Raw genomic sequence first — 22,424 nt, 5'->3', positions numbered from 1 at the left:
TAGGAGCGGCATCCAGGCATTATGAGAGCTTGGGAATCCAGTCACGTCCCCAAAACAGAGCCGAAGAGGGGGGGGGGGCAATGGGCGTGGCTAGAAGCGGAGGCGGGCCTGCCAGTTTCCCAGCCCCTCGCCTTGCGCTCCTTGTCCCCCTCGCCTGCTTTTGAAAGGAGAAGGCTGGAGCGGGCGCGGCTGGGTTGGCTTTGCGCAGAGGCGCGCGTCGCTCCTTTGGCACGGCCAGTGTCGGAGCCGCCGGGCTGCGTCAGAGCTTCGCTGGCCGTATAAAGAGGGGCGGGCGGGAACAGCCAGCCGCAGAGCAGCCTCTCCCTTGGGTTAGACGGCGGCTTCTTCTTCGCCTTCCCCCTCTTCTTCTCCTTCTCCTCTCTCCCCGCTTCAGCAGCGCCCCAGCCACCGCAGCCATGAGCACCTTCGGCTACGAGACCTACTTCCCGTCGTACAAGCGGCGCTTCGTGGAGAGCCCGCGGGTGCACCTGTCCAGCGGGCGTAGCAGCAGCGGTGGCGGCGGTGGCGGCGGCGGCTACGGGGCGGCCCGCTCGACCTACTCCAGCCTGTCGGCGCCGGTGTCGTCGGTGTCGGTGCGGCGGAGCTATGCCTCCTCCTCGTCGTCGTCCCTGCTGCCGTCGGTGGACAGCCTGGACCTGACGCAAGTGGCGGCCATCAGCAACGACCTGAAGACCATCCGCAGCCAGGAGAAGGCGCAGCTGCAGGACCTGAACGACCGCTTCGCCTGCTTCATCGAGCGCGTCCACGAGCTGGAGCAGCAGAACAAGGTGCTGGAGGCCGAGCTGCTGGTGCTGCGCCAGAAGCACTCGGAGCCGTCGCGCTTCCGCGCCCTCTACGAGCAGGAGATCCGCGAGCTGCGCCTGGCCACCGAGGAGGCCACCCACGAGAAGCAGGCGCTGCAGGGCGAGCGCGAAAGCCTCGAGGAGACCCTGCGGGCCCTGCAGGTGCGCTACGAGGAGGAGATCCTCAACCGCGAGGATGCCGAGGGTCGCCTGCTCGAGGTGCGCAAGAACGCCGACGAGGCGGCCCTGGCCCGCGCCGAGCTGGAGAAGCGCATCGACAGCCTCCTGGACGAGCTGGCCTTCCTCAAGAAGGTGCACGAGGAAGAGCTGGCCGAGCTGCAGGCCCAGATCCAGTACGCGCACCTCTCCGTCGAGATGGACGTCTCGGCCAAGCCCGACCTGTCCTCGGCCCTGCGCGACATCCGCTCGCAGTACGAGAAGCTGGCGGCGCGCAACATGCAGAACGCCGAGGAGTGGTTCCGCAGCCGCTTCACCGTCCTCACCGAGAGCGCCGCCAAGAACACCGACGCCGTCCGCGCTGCCAAGGACGAGGTGTCCGAGAGCCGGCGCCTGCTCAAGGCCAAGACCCTGGAGATCGAGGCCACCCGCGGCATGAACGAGGCCCTCGAGAAGCAGCTGCAGGAGCTGGAGGAAAAGCAGAACGCCGACATCGCCGCCCTCCAGGTGAGCGTCGGGGATGTGGCCACCGCTGGCGAGGCACTGCAGGAAACGCGCGATCAAGAGCAGAGCTGCCCACTGGGCCTCCCACAGCACCTACGCTCTTGAGCGCTCATTTCCTTCAGCGCCTTGCCAGAGGTGTGAATGCCATACCCGTGTCCGAAATGTAGGTCTGCTTGTGACGAGCCCCTATTGCTCCCTGCCGCAGTCCTGGGTTGCTGCACCCATTTGTGCAGCTGGTTGCTCAGGGTGGGGAATCCTTCTACGTCTGAACCTGATCACCAGCATGAAATAGCAACTATATTACTTTGCAATCCATGGAATTTATTTCTGAATCGCATCCTAATCTAGGGCTTAATCCAAGGCAAGGGGTCCACATGGCTCGTGCTGAGTTCAGGCCTGGAAAGAGCACATTAAAGTGGCTATGAATAACAGTGGGGGTAGAGCCCCAGCGCCATGCAGGTTTTGGACTGGGGGATGTCAGAGATTGGGCACTGTGCAGCTTGCTGGATTAGCTTTGATTGGGTGCTTTCTCTCTGGCTAACCTAGGTTGTTGTGAGGGAGGAGAAAGGAGAATCGCTGAGATCTTGGAAAGAAGGATGGGATTAAAACATACTAGGTAGATAAATATTTCCAGCACAAAAGATTGGTTTGGCTTCTAAGAAATATTGAGAGCTACATATGCGTATATTGAGATGAGGTGCTGCTGGATTTCTTTCTTAGAACTGGGCAGAAAAACTGGGATCTTACCACATACATTTAAAAAGTTTCTACTATGATAATCTAGTTGGTGTTCTCAATTTTTACACCAGTGCCTCGTTTGGATATAAATTCTACAGTTGCTTGTTGACAAGGCCAGTGAGAAATCTGTGAAAACCCATTTCATTATGATAACCTGTGAGAACGTCCCACTGTTTTCATTGCATCTCTTGATCCCAAGAAATGTTCCTAGACCTGTTGTCTAGTGCCATGGGTTCCCAAGAGTCCATAACTACCTTTTCCAAGCCTAGCACATTTTATATAAATGGTCCCTCTCTCAGATGAATTAGGTTGGAATTCCCTTGATTCGTCAAGCTGTGGGGGGTGGGGGGAGTGCATTCCAACGTGAAACTGTGAGGTGAAGCCAATTACCAGCAGTGACCATTCTCCTATGCTGGTAATATCAAAAATAAGTCCCAATAACATCATCGTATGAGTAAGATATTGTCCCTTGACAGATGGTACTGTATACAGTTGTTTGAAATGGGTCAGGGGGAAGGTTTTCACTGCTATGCCCTCTCTGTGTCATTTTTCCCATATGAATCCTACCAGCCAAGTCTTGCTGGAAGCTGCCAGTTGAAAGGTGCCAGCTGGGACTTGTCCCTGTAACCAGCATCTTTTAAGAGGTTGCTTTTGAGATGGACCCACAGTTAGGAGGTGAAGGAGTGCTGGAACGCCAGTCAGTTGTATGCGGCTGAAAATAAAGGGTTTCATGGGTACATTTATTTTTAAACTGGTGTAATGATTGCAGCCTTCCTGCCTCAGTGCTCCTCTTGGGTGTAAGTGATACTCTGCAGCAGCACAGCTTCCCTGCAGGTAATGGTGCAATGCACCAAGCAACATCTACTGGAGACCCCCCCCTTCCCACTCCTGCCCCACCCATTTTAACCTGGGAGCTGTCCAGATCATCCAGTGCTGAAATGAATTCATTTGCTGATTCCTAGGCTGTTAGCCACTTTATAGTTTAGGTTTCAGGAGGTTTGTTACCATAGCTGAAAAGCACAGTCTCCGTAAACTTGGCAATCTAAATTTAGGTCATTTTCTGATGAGCCTCTACTAATTAAATTGGACTAAATACTCTTTAATGAGCTGAAAGAGATTCAGATAACAACTAGTTCTTTGTGGTGACATTGGATCCAGGATATTAAATCTAAACTCCACTTTATCTGTTTTTTGTAGATTAGGCTGTTTAAGAGATCTTGAGGCTGGTAGGGAATCTTTTTTTCTAACTTTGTAGTGTACAGCAAGCTTAATTGAACACCCTCATCCCTTCAGGAGTGACCCATCCATTATTGAATAGAGATTTATTGTTAGAAGATGAAAGCAGAAAGTAAATGAACTTTAAATATTGTGTTGTATCACTTTGCAATTATGGCTCGAACGGAAAGCGAGCACTCTCCCCTTCTTCTTAGACTAATAAACAAATCCCTTCAAAGCAAATCAGCTCAGGAAGAAGGGTCTTCCTGTCATGTCCGGCTTCGCTGGACGCAAGAAACTGAACTAAACGTCGCTCATTCTATTTCTGATGATCGGATGGCTAACTTTCTTCAACAGTTAACTGCTGCAAGGACAGCAGAGGAGGTTTGTCAAATCTATAATGAACTGGTTTCCTATCTAACCATTCAGGGTTCCAGTAATCAATCACATCATAAATTTTCACATTCAGTGAATCCCTCCACCTGGTTTGACGGAGAATGTATGAGCAGCAAGTCCCAACTCCGGAAGTTATTTCATCATTGTGAACTTAGAGGAAAAGTGTCGCTATCAAAAGAGTACCTCGCAGCTAGAAAGTCCTATCATGATCTTTTAAAGACCAAAAAGAAATTACATCTTACAAAGATTTGGAACAATCTCCATCAAGCCTTTAACTCCAGAGACAGCAAAAGCTTTTGGCGCATAATTAATTCAATATTGTGTTGTGTTACTTCAATTTTTGTTGCCTTGATTTAGCTCTTATAGCTACTTCATTTTATAGTAACTAATTATATATTCATATTGATACAAGTGTACTTGTAACAAATATATTGTGCAGTATACTTGTTTTAAACAGAGTTCACAAAACCCTAAAATCAGTTTTGAAAAAAGGAGTGACATAAACCAGTCACAGATGCCACTCTTGCTGGCATCTGCATTGTGTGCTTCCAGCTTTTGCAGCACAACAAAGTAGAATTCAAATAGCTCTTAGATCAGCTTCCAATTTATTAAACAAAACATTCTGATAATGCTGTATTAACTGTGATCAGTATTACTACAATGTGGTGGATTTATTCTAATTCTGTTTAGTCAAAAGTAAATAACAGTGAGTTTGCAGCCCAGTATGGTGTATATTTACTCAGAAGTAGACCCCACTATGTTACATGAACCTTCCTTCCAAGTAGTTCTGAACTGCCTCACAGCTTTGGTTCCATTAGAAGTAATGGAATTAAAAATGGCATAAACTGAAGGATTCCAGTTTAACCAGCAGATGGATCATAGCCAGCAGTCTGAACCATATGAGTGGTATTTGTTTATTTAGCAATTCATGTCTAAGGCTGTATTCCAAGATAGGCATGCCTATTTAATTCACAGCATTCATTTTCATAATGCTTCTTTGACTGTTATTCACCAAAAAGTTGATCTCCATGAAAAGGAGATTGCATTAATTACACTCATCTATTCTTAATGGATTTCATAAGCAAGCTCACGCTGAAAAATTCAAAAGATGCAAAGAACATAATTTAGCAGAAGAAAAAATCAAATAAAGTGAGTATGGGAATTAAACAGCCCTTTGAAAATAGTCTTAGTGAATTGTACCCTGCCAAGGGACTCTGGTGATGGGCAGGGAATAAGTTCACAGAAAAATACATTAAAAATTGCAAGCAGAATCGCACCAGTGACTCAGTAAAAGGAAGCAGCTGAATGCAAGAACAGTTATTCCTGAAATGAAATAGACAACATACTGGAGACAGTCTAGAGAAGGTAATCAATGTGATTTAAGACATTATATGTAAAGATAAATTCTGTTGGAACAGAGAAATGAAAAACAAATCAGCTTAACTCAATGGCAGGCTGTTTTCTAACTTTTTTCCCCTTAAGCATGTACCCTTGGATGAATTCAGTGGAAGATATAGTAATTTAAGTCTTAGGTCGGCTTTTAAAATAGTCTTGCTTTTGAGTCCTTGTTACAAGGTGGGATTAGTTCATTGTGGAAGAGGAAGGTCTCAAGCTTCCAAACCAACCCCATGCTAACATCACTTCTGAGACTGATAAGAATGGCTGGTCCTATTTTAACCTGTTTTTATACCCACAGGACACTGTTAATAAGCTAGAAAATGAATTGAGAACCACGAAGAGTGAAATGGCTAGATATCTGAAGGAATATCAGGATCTTCTGAATGTGAAAATGGCCCTGGATATTGAAATTGCAGCATACAGGTACTGCAGAATATGCAGACATTTATTTTAGCTATCTCTGCCCCCCCCCCCCGCTTTTTTTAGGTACAACATTTTCCTTTTGAGTGTTGAAGGCTGTGATCCTTACCTTGTTTGAAGAGCCTTCTACTGAAACCAGTGGCCTTATTTCCATGTGTGATATGTCTAGGATTTGGGGTGCAAGGTCCTTCCATCCTTTCTAGTACTAAAATAGCTATTTTGAAACAAGTCCCATGAAACTTACTGCAGTTCACTTCCAGTTTGTAACATAGTGTAGTGGTTGGAGACTAGGATCTGGAAGATCCACTCTGCAGTGGATACCTTTGGCCAGTCCTAGTCTCCCAACCTAACACACCTGACAGATTTGCAGAAATGGAGAATTGGGAGAAGGTTGTAAGCCATTTTGGTTCCTCATTGAGGAGGAGGTTTAATGTGAAATACATAAAGTGAATATGCTAAGACTGAACATCCTTTGTAAAGTGAATTTTGGCTAGTTTTGAAATCTGCGGGTCTTTATCAGCTGATCAAAGGTCAGAGGCTGATGAAGCAAGGCTTTTAAATCTGGTTAACCCTATTGTTAACGTTCCTTCAATCCAGTGGTGTATCTAAGGTAATTAGTGCCCAGGGCAAAGAATGAAATTGTGCCCTCCTGTGGTGTGGTAGCTGGCAACCCCCTCCCGCCTGTTGAGGATGCCAGAGTTGGTGGGTGGCTTGCAATGTCAAAGGTGGGGGGGGGGGCTGGGTGGTATCCAGCAGCTGGTGGGTGGATGTGCTGGCACAGGAAGCAGCATGGGGAGTTTCTACCACTGCTTGCCATGGAGAGGGCACCTGGAGCAGGTGCACCCACTGCACCCTACAGTCTACTAGGGGCAGCCACAAGGTGCTGGGCCAGGCTGGCTGGCGGAAGCAGAGCCAGTTCCCAGTGTCACCACGGGGGCTCCATGACTGAGCTGGTCATGGGTAGAGCTCTGCTCCTGCAGGTCTTCAGAAGGCAGTTGAAGCACCCACCTACTGTCATGACCCAAGAAGGGGCTGCTCCTCCCCACTACTGCTGCTCCTTCTCCTCCTCTGCTTCCTTCCAGTAGCTGCACAGCTGCTCTTCTGGCAGGCAGGCAGTGGTGGCACAGAGGTGCATGGTGGCAGTGTTCTGTGGGTTGGCTGGGGAGTCTCTGCTGCTGCTGGCCACGGAGAAGGAAGGTGCTGCATTGCAGAGGGGCATCATGCTACATGCCCAGTCAACACAAGGGCCTTCCTGGCCTGTTGGGGGGGGGTGGTGGCAGAAGGAAGGGGGCAGGTGGACAAAATGCACCCCCATGTGTCCCAAGCAAATGGTGACTGGGTCAGCCGTCCCCAAGATATGCCATTGCTTCAATCCCCCATAAAGAAGAACAATTGATCTTCTTGACAATTAAATGTACTAATTCATTTTCTTAGCATGTTCTCACCTGGGCACCAAAAGGATGCTACATGGGCTGTTCTCCAGAGTTGTACATGAAGTTTCTAAGAAATACACATGCAGTGCACTGCCAAAGAGATGCTCAGTGTAACTGCGTAAACCATATGTGAATGTATTTACATGCAAGGGCTCTTCAGATGGTCAACACTACCACTTTTGGCAGCAATATCATTCACTTGTTTGAGAAGGATGGGAAACAGGGATGTCCTGAATTAATTTTATTATATTCCTCTGAGGGTTCTTCACCCATGATAAAAGAGTCCCAGTATGGAGTATTTTGATACTATTGTTTTGAAGCTATGATGTGTGCCTGATGCTTCTGTGCCATATAGTCTCCCTTCTTCTTCTTTCCAGAAAATTACTGGAAGGTGAAGAGACTCGGCTCAGTTTCACCAGTGTTGGAAGTATCAGCAGTGGCTACACACAAAGTGCTGGAACCTTTGGAAGATCAGCCTATAGCGGTTTACAGAGCAGTTCTTACCTGATGTCCGCCCGTAGCTTTCCCGCATATTACTCCAGCCATGTTCAAGAAGAACAGATAGAGGTTGAGGAGACCATTGAAGCATCTAAGGTAGAAGATGCCAAAGAATCTCCCCCATCAGAAGGAGAAGGTGAAGAAGAGGAGAAAGAAGAAGGTGAAGAAGAGGAAGGAGGAGGAGAAGAAGAAGAAGGCGAAGGAGAAGAAGAAGAAGAAGGTGAAGAGGGAGAAAAAGAAGAGGAAGGTAAATAGATGTTTCCACAAAATAATAAACTTATCTTGAGGTTCACTGGATTCCCAACAAATTTAAAAGGAATAACTTCTGAATTCTTCGTTTGGTGCTCAATTTTTTGAGTTTTGAAGCCAAAATGTAAATTTTGTCACTTTCTGTAATCAAGGGCTGAATCTTCATTTTAAAAACTGAAATGGAACTTTAAAAAAATCTTTTATTGATTTCAGAATTTTAATGTTCAACTTGAGAGTTTACAAATTTGAGATTCATTATCTGAAATTGTTTCAGTTCCATTTGTGCCATCAAAATGTGTTGGGTAATTTTAATAATAATAATTGGATTTAATATCCCACTCTCCCCACCAGGGAAAAACCTTTCCAGCTTAACCATGGCTTCACAAGGATTTAAAAGGTCATAACTGTGTTGGAGATGGTTCTGTAAATTTCTCCTGTATCTCTGAGAAGATCCAATGACTGTAAACAAACATGAGGTTTGAAATGTTTAGCAACTCTAATTCCACCTTGCATCCCCAATCCAACCATCTCACCTTTTGTCTTGTTCATGAGGAATCCTGAGTTTTGATTATCAAAGCAGATTAATTTCTCAGATACATTTACAGCACATCCTAAACATGTTAACTTAGAAGTATACTTCATTGATCTAATAGGGCTTGTTCCCAAGTAAATATGAATAGGATTGTGAAACCAGGGAATTTCTGTTTTGTTTTTAAACAAACTGACCCACCAAGAAAAACTCTTTGGTACACCATTGTGATAATCCTAAAGGGATGTCAAGTATTTTCATGGGGTGGCCATACATTAAACTGCAGCAGGGAAAGGGTTATTTTTTTGATGCAAATTGATTTACAATTCACTCTTTATGTTATTTTTTCTCTTTGTGTTGCTGAATAATTGTTTTCCACTAGAGGCTGAATAAGACTCTTACTGTTGCTCAGCACTCTGAAACTCCCTAGGGCAGTGGTGGCGAACCTTTGGCACTCCAGATTTATGGACTACAATTCCCATCAGCCCCTACAATTGGCCATGCTGGCAGGGGCTGATGGGAATTGTAGTCCATAACGTCTGGAGTGCCAAAGGTTCGCCACCACGGCCCTAGGGAAACATAGCTGAATAATCTGTCTGGCATTTCCAAGCCTTTGCAAAATTTTCAATCCAGACTAACGAGACCACAGAGTCAGAACTTTTTAAAAACAAAAAACGGTCCATTATTTTTGCACAGGCTCCTTGGATCCCTCTTGAAAAATCAGGACAACTGCTTGCATTTTTGACAAAAGAGAGAGCAAGTGTGTTGTAGCTGTTAGCATGTAGGACTAGGGCCCCTTCCACACATGCAGTATAATCCACTTTCAGTCCACTTTGTGCCTGGATATTACTGTGAGGAATAACAAAATCTACTTGCAAACAATTGTGAAAGTGGATTGAAAGTGCATTATTCTGCATGTGCAGAAGGGGCCTGGGATCTGAAAGACACAAGTCCAAATACCTACTCTGCCACAAAAGTTTGCTAGATTACCTTCTACCAGTTAAATACCCTCAGCTTAACCTACCTTGCAGGGTTGTTATGAGGATAAATTGGAGGAGAAGAGAATGATGTACTGATCTCTTTTGAAATAGGGTGAATAAATAAATTAAGGTTCAGTGCTTTTGCTGCAGATGGTGAGACCTTTCTCCACTCAAATAAAGACACAACAACGACAGGCTGGAAAAGGATTGGGCCGCAGCCCAATTTATTAATATATATCAATAACATGATAAACATTAACTATATACAAAAGAAGCTGGGCAAACGGGTCGCACATCAAACATCCCAATCTCCATTGGGAACTAGCGGGAAGGGGAGCCCCAGAGATAACACTCCGGCTTCCAACCTCCCTGCACTTGCTGAGGAGACGGGCACCGGCTAAGCCCATGGCCGCCTACCGACCCGCCCTCCTCTCCGTGCTTGCTAGGGTGTCGGGCACCGGCTAAGCCCATGGCCGCCTACCGGCCCGACCCTCCCCACTCCCTGGGGTGTCGGGCAGTGGCCCGGCCTGCCGGCCTGCCAGCCAGCCTGCCCACCCCACCCCCGGCCCTTCCACAGGGCAACAAGCCTGGGAGAACTCTGCCGTGGAAGGCCTGCTTTTTTCTCCCCAGATGTGCTTTGTAATCCCACGCTGCCAAAACCCGCCTGGTGAACTGCGGACAGTAGTAACCACAACCCCAACCACCTAAAACATAGGGAGGGTGGGTGGGCCACGCCTTTCTGAGTCTCGCCGCCGGGAAGGGCGAGATCTGGGTGAGGCGCTCCTTATATATCCAGGCTCCTCCCGTTCAGGCCTTTGGAGTGCCTAAAGCAGGTGGCTTGATCCCAACTTGGAATTGTAATTTTGTTACATCCAGTGCAAAATAGTTAGTTGCACCCATCTCTAATAGATTTAAAGTGGTATGTTTTTCTTAAACCATGCTAAGCCCTACAGACTGATCCTAAATACATTAGACAGAGCTTAATCTCATAACATCAGTTCTATGTTTTGCATCTGGAGTTCATCGGCAGCATTGAACTGTCTTCATATAGCACTTTCAACCTACTTTAAGCAATTTTTTTTGAAAGTGAATTCTATGGTTCCACAAGCAGTGCAAAACTCCAGCTTCAAAGTGCATTGAAAGTGAATTGAAAGGGCATTATTCTGCATGTGCAGAAGGGGCCTTAGATCTCAGCACTCTCTGCTACTGGGTTGGTGGCTGGGACTAACTGTAGTTCTGACTTCAGTGGGATTTATCTGGAGCAGTGCTGCTCTTTTGCAGTGTAGTCCCATGCAGTCAGAATAGATCTGCTCAAAAGTAAGTCCCTTTTTATTCCGAGCAGGAAAGGGTTCATAAGATTTCAGCCTAAGCTTCCTTCATCTTGCAGAAAAAGCACTTCTGCTTGTATGCCATCCTCTGAACTCTGCGCTGAGGATCCAGCCCATGCTGATGCACCAAACAGCATAAAGCACAGTTTTGAGGCACTTGTGGATGGTGCAACAAGACTCTTTGGGAGGCCTTAGCAGTAGATTACCATTTGAGTGGTTCCAAACAGGCCCTGTTCCCAGCTTCAAGTCTGAATGGCGTTGCATCCTTTGCCCTTTCTCACAAGGTCATTATGCTGTGTTTAAATATCTCCTCTGTCTCTTTTTTCCCAGGGGGCACAGAGGAGGGTGAAGAGTCTAAAGAAGGCGAAGAAGAAGAAGAGGGAGAGGGAGAGGGAGAGGGAGAGGGGGAGGGGGAGGAAGAAGGTGGAGAAGAGGAGGCCACCGGCGAAGAGGATGAAGGAGACAAAAAGGAAGATGAAGAAGAACCAGAAGAAGCCGGCGGAGAGGAAGCTAGTAAAGCAAAGAAGAAAGCTTGATGCAGACTGTGTGTAGGTTTCCAGATAGTTGAACTAATTGAGCTAAAATTGCTGTGCCACATATCTAGCTCCCCAGTGTTCTTAAGTTTAAAATTGTCTCTTGGGGTTTCTTCTTTTTCCCCCTTTTTCCATGCAAAGTTACCCGAACGCTTGCAGAGAGCCCCACTGGCTGCTACCCAAACTACGCATGGTGTATTCTTACAACTCAAAAATAAAAGCAAATGTGCAATTTGGCCAATTCAAACCTTGTAAAGGTTTTTAACACAAACGGGGGGAGGGAAGCCACTTGGGGTGGGGAAACTGTCTTAAGCTAAATTCAAAATGGTTATGGAAACCTGAGATGGTAAAAACAAATGAAGTCATTGCAATCAAAGCTAGTCAATAAAATTGCCGAAATGCATACACTGCTTCTGTGTGACGTGTTGTGAATATTTCCCACCTCATAAAGGGGTGTACCAATATAGTAGCTACGTACAGCTAAGGGGATTGCTGAAATGACAGTCTGTTTCTGTTGGAGAGAGATGGATGGATTTTACTTGTAACAGCTTACTAAACCCAGGAGTCTCAGACTCTTGATAGTGTTAGTTTGTCGTTCAGGGTTTTTCCCTCAATTCTCTCACAAGTCACTAACACACTAGTGAGCTAACCCAACCTGTTTATCACAGGATACCTAACCCAATTCTTCTTTCTATAGGAGATAGCATGATTTAGTGGTTAAGAGCAGTGGACTCTAATCTGGGAAATTGGGTTAGACTCCTCACTCTTCCACATGAGCAGTGGACTTTAATCTTGTGAACCAGGCTTGTTTCCAAGCTCCTCCACATGAAGCCTGCTGGGTGCTTATAAAAGGCAGGCTGTAGCAGAGGTCTCCGACCAATGGCCCTCCAAATGTTCATGAATTATGATTCCCATCAGCTCTGCCAATTGACCATGCTGGTAGGGGCTGATGGGAATCATAGTCCATGACTATTTGGAAAGCCCTTGGTTGGAGACCCCCGCAGGGTATTATACCTACAGAAGTTCCACCCCAATCTATATCCTCATTGTGGTCCAGCCCCTCAAAATCTCCAGGAATCTTCCACGCAAAATTAAACTGGCTGATCAGTCCTGTTTTAGACACTTTACAAATTATTATTTTTTTCCCAATCATGGTGACTTTCTGGGCAGCAGCAAGGCATCGTTGCTCAATGCAACAACAAAGCCCCAAATACAATCTCCAGAAAAGAGTGTTGACCTTGTTTCGAATACTTAGGCATGTTTTATTGCATGGACAGCTATAAGCATGTTCTGTTCAGCAACTCTGAGGCTGCCTTATGTACAAAACAATTGTTGAAGCCCAAATGATGAAACACCTAAAAAGAGTGTCAAGAGAATGTGTTGGAAAACAGGTATGTGATGATAACATCAAAAGTGATTCCTCCCTCTTAAAGCTTTGCAGAATGTGGAAGAGGGAAATCACAGCTCAGATGCCCTCATTAAAAACTGGGAGCAACAATTCCAGTGCTCTTTTACCTAGGAACAATTCCAGTCTAGTGTGGAGAAAGAAAATACCAGACACTTCAGCTCCCAGGGTACCATTCTTTAGGAAGTTCTAGGTCAGGGGTCCCCAAACTTTTTAAACAGGGGGCCAGTTCACTATCCCTCAGACTGTTGGAGGGCCGGACTAAAAAAAAACTATGAACAAATTCCTATGCACAAATGATTGTAAAATGTTTGATTTCACCTTTCAGCCTTTCTGTCATGGTATATTTGTAGAACAGTGACCAAAGTATCTCAAGGTTGGCACAGAGTGGGTTCCCGAAATATTGTTGGGGAGGCTGTGGAATACCTTTCCTGTAAAAAAAAAAAAGCAGAACTTTCCTTCTAATGTAAAACATTCCTTCTAACTCCAGTGATCAGGTATCTTCCTGGGTTCTTTCCTCCCTAGCAGCCAGCTTTGAAAGGAATATTCTCGCCAGCCTGGCTGATGCCAACTGGGCAGTGAGGCGAAGAAACAGAAAGCCTGAGGAGTGCAAATACACATGGAGTAGCCGAGAGGGAAGGGCGGAGCAGAAGTTGCCACGTGTAAGGTTTCCAACTCTGGGTCAGAAAATTCATGGATTTTGGGGGTGCCATCATGTAATTGCAATCAACGGCCGTTGGGGCCGGTTCCTCCTCTCCCTCGAGCCCCCACTGCACATGAATGGAGCCATTGACGCCATGCCTGGCGGGCCAGATAAATGCCTTCAGGGGGCCACATGTGGCCCCCGGGCCGTAGTTTGGGGACCCCTGTTCTAGGTGATCCCCAGTGAATTGAATAGGAGCTGGGTAAGAATAATCTTTTTTTAAAAAAATATGTAAAGGATACAAATAAATTGCACAGTAACAAGCACAGCTTCTACATCGGGCCATGTGGCTGAGTAGGCCAATGGAATCCTGGGCTTGAATCCAGACAGATTATTTCACTCAATTTCACCCCATTCCACTCCATGCTGCAGCCCCGCATGACTTTTGCATGGGCAGGTCCTATGCTTCTCAGCATAGCCTTTTTGAAGGGTCAAAAGATTCAAAGACATCAGCTTCCAACAGAAAAGTTGGTTGGATCCAAGCCCTCTACCAGTAAAAGAGTCTAGGCTACAGGTAGGACAAGCAACTTTTGAACGGTTCCTCCATATACAAATTCCCTGCAAGTCTAGTCCAACAGGAAGAATGACTTCAAGCTCCACACTGTTGGGTTATTTTTCCACTTTCAGTGTTTTATACACATCATTTATAAATGCAATTCCCCACCAGCAGTCTGAAGTGGTGTAGTGTAGCCAGTTCTGTTATCTCAAGAAGGTGTCGACTTATTCTGCTCCAGGCTCCAAGGTATTCCGCATGTTATCTTTGCACATGGGAACGATTAGGATGGGAGACCTCCCAGGAACCCTGTGTCTGCTTCATAGAGTTCTGTGCTAGAAGAAAGGTAGGGTGTTAGTACAGTAAAATAAAATGTTGCAGATCAGACACATTACTATGCACAACAATTGTCTGAAAAATTAACCTGCAGGAGGTAAAGTTCTTTGTGCACCATGGGTCTTGCAGAAGACCAAGACTTATCTTTCTTCCAACCATTTTGTTGTATGAACAAACCTTGCAGATCCCTCTCTGTCCCTTGATGGATAGTTCCAGGGGGTGGAGGGGGTCTTGATTTTTGTTGGGTTTTTCTTCCAGCGGATTTCTGTTGCCAAACTAGTTAACTTGGTATAAGCTGACCTTCTCTTCCTGTTCTAATGCCTACTTTATAGCCTTTGGCACAGGAAAGTGGAGAGGTTCCCTCTGGCTTTGAAAGGTCCATGCCTAGCAGGGCAAGATGTTTTCTTGGGTGAGGCAGCTGAAAACCCTGCTAAGGGGTGAACATCATAACCCTCGTGGCTATCTTTGAATTGGAATTGTGCTGCCCCAGTTATGCCACTTGATTTAAACTTAATCAAATCCACCCAGACCACAACCCTTTCACCCTTGGTCCTAAATAGATTCATTTGAAAATTAAGCAGGGGTTCCTTTCTGGGGTTGAGGAAGGTTGGAGAATTGCAATCTGCCAGCCTTACCTGTATGGAGATTAGGAATAGCATGGGGGATAAATCATGGCTATTCAAATTGTGGAAATTTCTCTCCACGCAAGCCCAGGACAATCAACTGTCCAACCTGTCTACAGATACCCATGCAAGTCCATTTCTAGTTTATTTCACATGTTCTGCTGAATGAGGTTAGCCTGTGCACTCCAGCACATGCCAGCTGGGTGACCTTGGGCTAGTCACAGCTCTTTGGAGCTCTCTCTACAGCTCTCTGGAGCTCTCTGAGCTGTAGCTAGGGGGAACTGCGCCATGCCCTTGCCATGCCCCGTAGTGCTCGCCCAGTATGTCATGCCCCCATTCCCTTGACACTACACCACTGCTCAGCCCCACCCACCTCACAGGGTGTTTGTTGTAGGGGAGGGGAAGGGAAAAGAGATTGTAAGCCCCTTTGAGTCTTCTTACAGGAGAGAAAGGGGGGATATAAATCCAAACTCTTCTTTTTCATCCAAACTCTTAATTTATAGGGATATTTCTCAGTGGACTACTGTGCTAGGGGCCACTGATGGCCAGGAACTAGCATAGCCAAGATTCAACAGCTCACCCCGAGGAGCCGCTTGGCCTGGACCCCTCATCACCAACCATCTCCGCCTGTACCAATTCCAGTTTTGGGGATGATACAGTGGGTAAACTATTGCCCATTATCAGCCCTCCTGAGCTGAGTGGCCCTGCAGTCCACAGATGGAGACACTCAACTTGACTAGCTCCAGGATCATTTCGACTTCTCAATCTGCTCCAAAACGTCACCATCTCAGTTTATTATGTGTGTAAAATGGGTAGACTGACATAGACCCACAAGCTATAAAGCTGAATGTGCTTCAAATTACCTGGCCTAAGGGGTGGATCATGCATTGCAGACTGAGCAAGTTTGCCAAATATCTCTTCACCGAAGGGTTAATGTCAAGGTGAAACAAGCAAATAAAAGCCAGTGAAGAAGACATCAGTTGCCATTGCATCTTTTGACTGGCATTTGTCCAATGAAGCACATCCTCTTAAAAGATTTGATTAGTTCCCTGGGAGACTGACAGAACTTTTGCTGTCATGGTAGGTGAGAAGGCTTTTTTTTTTTAAAAGGCAGGCTTGCACGAGCTCTGAAGTTTGCAACTTTATGGAATTGCTAAACTGCCCAGCAATAAAAACCGGGTTCCAACAAAGACCTGGATGCTCCCTTTCTATTGGATGCATCCCATCCCATCTCCCTGAGGCACCCTTGCTGCCTTTGCTAGAAACAGCCTTGTCCTTATGTTTATAAACTCTGGAGCTTCGTTTTGACGCATTGCAGTAAAGGAGAGCGGTGAGCCAAGCAAATTGGAGAGGCAAAGGGAGAGGGAACAGAAAGCAAAGTTTTGCTAGTACTTTATATTCTAGCCAGTGGAGAGACTTAAACCCTTCTCTTTGCACCACCCCCCCCCCCCCCCCACACACACATCACACTGGCTTGAAAAAATATGCCTGGGAGACTTTGCTAAACAGCTTTGGTCCAGGGTAGCAGTTCAACCTTAGCAGAGGAGTTAGGAATTACAGAATAATAATCAAAACGCAGTCTGCAGTCTAGTCAGAGTGCAGTAATGTAGTATGTGTTGATCCATACTGTGGCATTCTTCTCAGAATGACATTTTAGGGTCAGCTGAAGGAACTGCGGCAAGATAGGATCCCATTTTCATCCATACAAACATCCGTATAGATCCGTATTGATCTGTACAAACATGCAGCTCATTGGGCATGGATCTTTGACTCTCATAGGACAGTAACAGTTCCCCAAGAGTTAGCAGGGACAGTGCTCGTATATTTGTATGCTGCAACCATTTCTTCAAAAAGTCAGGACCTAATAATGCTTTAGCTCCTAGATAATAACTTTCAAAATTACCAGATACTAGAAAAATCACAAAAACCTCTGTAAGGGGGGAAGAGTACAAGAAAACAGGGAGAAATGTTATGGATAAAATATCTCAATTGTGCACTAGATTGTTATTTTTAAAGGACATTTCCCCCCTTTTTTGGTGAAAGGCCAGAGATAGAGTTTAGAGTTTATTGTTTTATTATAATTGATATACAACATCATTGGTAGGCATGGTACTTTGCTGAGTACCAGTAGACAGGTCCCTGATCTGAGTAGCTCACCAAGAAGAGAACAAAGAGCAGAAATAATATGTTTGATTCTAGTCATTCTGGTTTCAGCAAGGTAGCAGTGCCTTGGCAGGGGCATAGTGTTTGCCAATCTGCATCGTGCCACCCACTTGCCTTTTGACACTGGGAATATAGCCCAAAGGGTCTTGAAAGGAACAGAAAAGTAGGTAGAAGAAGAAGAGTCTGGATTTAAACTTTCTCTCCTGTAAGAAGACTTAAGGTGGCCTACAAGCTCCTTTCCCTTCCTCTCCCCACAACAGGCACCTTGGGAGGTAGGTGGGGCTGAGAGAGTTCCAAAGAACTGTGACTAGCCCAAGGTCACCCAGCAGGAACGTAGGAGTGCGGAAACACATCTGGTTCACCAGATAAGCCTCTACCACTCAGGTGGAGGAGTGGGGAATCAAACCCACTTCTTCAGATTAGAATCCACCTGCTCTTAAACACTACACTACACTGGCTCTCCGAGTCACTCCTTACAAAATAGCAAAGTGCTGAGTTCATTCTGGGCAAATGCATCATAACGGAATCATCTTTGTGAGGCTTTAGATGCTGATTTTCTTACATTTGGTCTTGATTACTTCTCTCGAAGATCACACAGGAAGGAAACACTTCTTTTTCTTTGAAAAATGAAAATCATGAGAATCTCTTCCCAGTTACCGTAAGTGACTTAAGTTTTTCTCTGGTTTTTTTTTTTTAGTGGAACGGGGGCCCCTTCCGCACACGCAAAATAATGCATTTTCAAACCACTTTCACAACTGTTTGTAAGTGGATTTTGCCATTCCGCACAGCTTCAAAGAGCACTGAAAGCAGTTTGAAAGTGCATTACTCTGTATGTGCGAAATGAGCCGGGGTGTTTGAGAAATGCCCAGGAGGCATCACCCTGTGTAATGGATGAGAGTAGGTACCTTTCCTCCTCCTCTGGCAAAGAAGCCAAAGGCTCAGATCAGGAGGTCATTGAGCACCTGACATCACCACATGAGGAAGTTCACATGAGGAAGTATCTCCAGTGCATGCAAGAGGATCCCCAAGAGTCTGAGCCAGCCTTGTGGTACGGAGCAAGAACTGGGTGAATCTCCATTTGGAGAGTAAGAAGGAGGATTAAGGAGGCAAAGAAAGAGCAGAGAAAGGCCAGTGACGCCATGACAGCATCCTACAAAGGATAGCCGGGACAGAGTTCACCTTTCCATCTTCAATGAAGCTCTCCTGCCTAGCAGTGTGCTCAAGTCATTTTTACATGCAACTAAATCTGTCCCACCTAATGTTGGGATGAGTATGTGTGAATGAGGCTGACCCAGGATCCAAAACTGTTCTTCAACAAAACTCTGCTTCATTTAAAGGGTACTTGCCTAGGACTCCAAGGAGAGCATGGTTTGGGTAAGGGAGGGTCTTCGGTGGGGCATAATACCATACAGTCTGCCCTCCCAAGCCACATTGTCTCTAGGGGAACTGATTTCTGTATTCTGGAGATTAGTTGTAATTCCAGGGGATCTCCAGGACCCACCTGGAGGCTGGTAACCCTACCTCAGCCTCCCATCTCTAATATGGAGATCATCCCTACCGGCTTACACTACAGAGTTGTAATAAGCATTATAAGATAGCATGTGCATCAAGTTTTGCTTGAATACTACAAACAGTGCTTAACTGCTAGTTGTTATTATTTTGTAGGAAAATCCCTTTGATGTTTTTGATTTTGTGGGTATTTTGTAGGACAATCCCTTTATGTTTTTTATTTTATTTTGTGGGTATAAACATTCTATGAAGCATCAGATTTTGCTCATGAAATGTCAAGGCTTCATTTGTACTAATCCTATTCCGCCTTCAGATCTTTGGCTTTAAAATTAATGCATAGGCCTTTCTCTCACTCTTAACTGCAGATCCTCCCCCGCTAAATGTTATCTACTTAGGGCTTTGTAAAGTTTTAATGGTGTTCTGGAGGGTTTGAAATTAATTGCTCCCTCCGGACTTCACACGGTTGGGTGAAAAAATAGAAACAGCCTAGGCTGGGCATATGAAATTATGTTTAAATGGTTATGCAATTGGAGGGTTCTTCCGTTCTGAGTAGTGTATGATATAAAAAGGTAAAGTTTCCCCTTCAGTTGTGTCCGACCCTGGGGTACCACTGTGAGCAGTGATTTTATAGGCAAGCCGTTTTTGTGCGGTAGTTTGCCATTGCTTTCCTCAGCTATTCTTTACCCTCTAGCTATGAGCTAGGTACTCATTTACTGACCAAGAAAGGGATAGATGGCTGAGTTGACCATGAGCCAGCTGCCAGGATATCTGACCCACAGGGGACTAGAACTCCTGACCACGTGAGTGGCAGTGCAAGCACTTAACCACTATGCCACGCAGCTCCTTAGTGTATGACATAGAAGACAGCAAATGAAACCTAATGGCACAGTTAAATATTAATTTGGACTAAATTTTCCCAATTATTAATATTGGCAAGTCTGTGTTGTGTTCTGTTGCTTCTATCAATGAGCTTTTGTTGGGGGACAGGCTGAGGTTTGCTTGTTCTGTAATTCACAGTTTTGCAGAGAGAAGATGCAAACAATAAAGAAGAGAGAAGAGTGGGAAATACTGAACCAATGATGGGAAAGAAAAGATGCAATGGGATCACAGGCATTCTGTGCTAGCTTTTTGTGGTGGGGACTCACAGGAAGATGTTTTCACTGATTATTGAAGCTCTTGGTCTCCCAATTAATGCCTTAGGAGAGAAATTGAAAAGAGTTTTATTCTGGAAGAAATGTGAATGATTTGTTTAGGCTGACACACTCTTATGTGTTGCAATTGCTGTTTATCACAATTATTTTAGGCTGTTTTGTGCTTTTATAGTTTTATTATTATGGGGGGTATATTCCCACTATTTGCATATCTTTTTTATTACCAAAGTAGTATGGAAATGGTCTAAAATAGTTAAACACACTGTACTACCATGGGATTTCAAATGTATCACTTTAACATGGCATTGAGTATGCAAAGAAGAAACCATAAAGGACATACCACACTTTCTCTCATAGTGCTGTCTTTCTAAACAAATGCACACATCTATTAAGTTTGTGTAGTGAGTTCCTTCTAACTAGACTTGCAAGTTTCTTTCCCTGTTAATTCAAAAATTATGAAAATGACATGTTTCATAATATCATAATTAATATGAAAATGAAATAAATTCCCCAGCTGAACAGCCTATTAAAAACATGTTTTTCTTTTGTCTTTTTCCTTATTTCAGCTTTGCTTTTCTCTGACTCTGCTGGTGCACTTCTACAAGACAGTTAATGCTGTCCTAACAAGGGTCTGAACTGTATTCTTTAAGAGGCAGGGCTAAAGAGAGAGGCTCCGGATTAACTGCAAACTATACTAATTAGAATTACACACATGCATGAGGTGTTGCAGTCCTGAAGGATATGGGATAGGACTTTGCCTTCCTCTTGCCTCCCAAGGGGTGCCAAATTTCCCCTTGCAGCCTGCACATCCCTGCCTGCCTTCTGCTCTCCAAACCTTATTCCTTGTCCAAGCAAATCTACCTTAAGCTTCTCCTGCTTCCTGCTTACCCAGATGCCTTGACCTTGTTGTGCCACCGAACCAGTGGTGAGATTCAAAAATTTTAGTAACAGGTTCCCATGGTGGTGGGATTCAAACTGTGGCGTAGCGCCAATGGGGCTGGACGGGGCACGATGGGGGCGTGGCCGGGCATTCTGGGGTGGGGCATTCCTGGGCAGGGCTGTGGCAAGGACGCAGCCACTGTGCCGGTCCTTGGGCGGGAAACGAATGCACGCAGGCGCAGGCTGCCACGCACGCCGGTGCACCTCCTGCTAGACTGCTTCAAGTTCTGCGCGCTACTGCTGAGAGGAGGGGCATAACTAAGGCAAAAATCACGTGGCAATTAGTAACCCTCTCTCGGCACACACAAATAATTAGTAACTTACTCTCGGGAACCTGTGAGAACCTGCTGGATCCCACCTCTGCACCGAACACTCTTGAGTTGTCAGCCTGCCTCTTCCTTGTGCTACTGTCCTTCAAGCTAAGTGGCTGCTATGAGATATTCCCTCACTGAATGCTGTCTGTGTTACTGCCTGTTTGAAGTCTTTCCTTTCAATTCTCCCTGTTAAGCAGGGATGTCTTTAATTGACACAGAAGAGGGGGGGGGGCTTTTTCTATCTGTTTCAGATTTGAAAGGGAGGGTGTCCTAGGGGAGTCCTACAGCTGTCTGAGATGTATTCAATCTATTCAATCTGGATGGGAAACCTGAAGGTACAGACTACTCTTACTCGGCAATTAAATTCACTGGCTGACCTCAGGTCACTCACACTCTCTAAGTCTCTCTATTTTACAAGGTTGGGGTGAAAATAAAATGGAGGCGGGGAGGATATTGCACTCATTCTCATTGGGGAGAAAATCTAAATAAATAAAGGTTGGATAGTGTGAGCTAGCTCTAGGTCTACTTTAGAAAAAGCACTGTTAAGAGACAAGCTGGCTTTGACGAACAGTTTTATGTAATTAAGAAAGCAGGCATGGTCTTGTTTCCTGCCTGGGAAAAGCAGCGCATGCATTGAGCTTAAATAGCATAAAAGGAAGTGCTTTCCATTGGCAAGAGAGCAGAGGGTGAGGTATCTTGACCATCTCTGCTTCCTTTTGTGGGATGCTGTCTTTTTTGATGGCTGCTTTATCTCCATATCTAGCCTGTCCATCTTCCAAGGAGCGTAATAAATCAATCTCTTCTATAGAATTATTATGACAGGCCCATTTTTGAATCCAGCAAAACTGCATACCATCCATGACAAAATCAATTCCAGGCCTAAACTCCAGCCACTGACTCCCATCTGGTATTCCTCAGGGGCACCAGTGGGACAAACTGAGGGGTGTGGCGAAATGTATTGCATGTTATCAAGTTGCTTCCTTACTGATGGCGACCCTATGAATTAATGAAGCATCTCTGTACATAGGCACGAAAGCAACCCGGATTGTTTCCATGGGCTCTAATCGCCACCTGAATGGGTAAATGGCACACATGCGAACAGCAAAAGGGAAAATGGGTTCATTTATAATTACTGCAAACTATTATGAATATGCTGTGCGAAATCCACTAGGGCAGCAGTGGCAAACCTATGGCACTCTAGATGTTCATGGACTACAATTCCAATCAGCCCCTGCCAGCATGGCCAATTGGCCATGCTGGCAGGGGCTGATGGGAATTGTAGTCCATGAACATCTGGAGTGCCATAGGTTTGCCACCATGGCACTAGGGGTTCCTCCAGGACAGCGGTTCTCAACCTGTGGGTCACAACCCCTTTGGGGGTCTAATGACCCTTTTCACAGGAATCGCCTAAGATAGTGATGGCGAACCTATGGCACGGGTGCCAGAGGTGGCACTCAGAGCCCTTTCTGTGGGCACACATGCACAGAGTTCATCATGTGGGGGGTGGAAAATCACCCCCCCGCACGTATGCACGCACGCACGCACACACACACACACACACACACACACACACACACCTAGGCTAGC

The 22,424-nt window shown here is 45.7% G+C and overlaps 1 protein-coding gene across 2 annotated transcripts; it reads left to right on the top strand.

Moving 5' to 3' along the window:
* Window positions 1-214: 214 nt before the first annotated feature.
* On the top strand, window positions 215-11,611 carry NEFL (neurofilament light chain). Of its 2 annotated transcripts, none has more exons than XM_048512669.1 (4): window positions 215-1,487; window positions 5,530-5,654; window positions 7,462-7,829; window positions 8,183-8,250. In XM_048512669.1, exons 1-4 carry the CDS (start codon window positions 417-419, stop codon window positions 8,233-8,235), a joined length of 1,617 nt encoding a protein of 538 aa, XP_048368626.1. In that variant the 5' UTR covers window positions 215-416; the 3' UTR covers window positions 8,236-8,250. The 2 variants fall into 2 exon arrangements, with proteins under 2 accessions (XP_048368626.1, XP_048368625.1); XM_048512668.1 differs by lacking the exon at window positions 8,183-8,250 and adding an exon at window positions 10,999-11,611 and having other exon boundaries at window positions 217-1,487.
* The last annotated feature ends 10,813 nt before the right edge of the window (window positions 11,612-22,424 follow it).

This window comes from Sphaerodactylus townsendi, linkage group LG12 (assembly GCF_021028975.2).
Source record: "Sphaerodactylus townsendi isolate TG3544 linkage group LG12, MPM_Stown_v2.3, whole genome shotgun sequence".
NCBI lineage: Eukaryota > Metazoa > Chordata > Lepidosauria > Squamata > Sphaerodactylidae > Sphaerodactylus > Sphaerodactylus townsendi.
This window is presented reverse-complemented; position numbering and strand designations above follow the sequence as displayed.

Excerpts from the sequence above, each read along its gene's own strand:
- NEFL (XM_048512668.1), top strand. The coding sequence starts at position 417 with ATGAGCACCTTCGGCTACGAGACCTACTTCCCGTCGTACAAGCGGCGC. Across the intron at positions 1,488-5,529 it reads CCGACATCGCCGCCCTCCAG|GACACTGTTAATAAGCTAGA; the intron begins GTGAGCGTCGGG and ends TTATACCCACAG. Across the intron at positions 7,830-10,998 it reads GGGAGAAAAAGAAGAGGAAG|GGGGCACAGAGGAGGGTGAA; the intron begins GTAAATAGATGT and ends CTTTTTTCCCAG.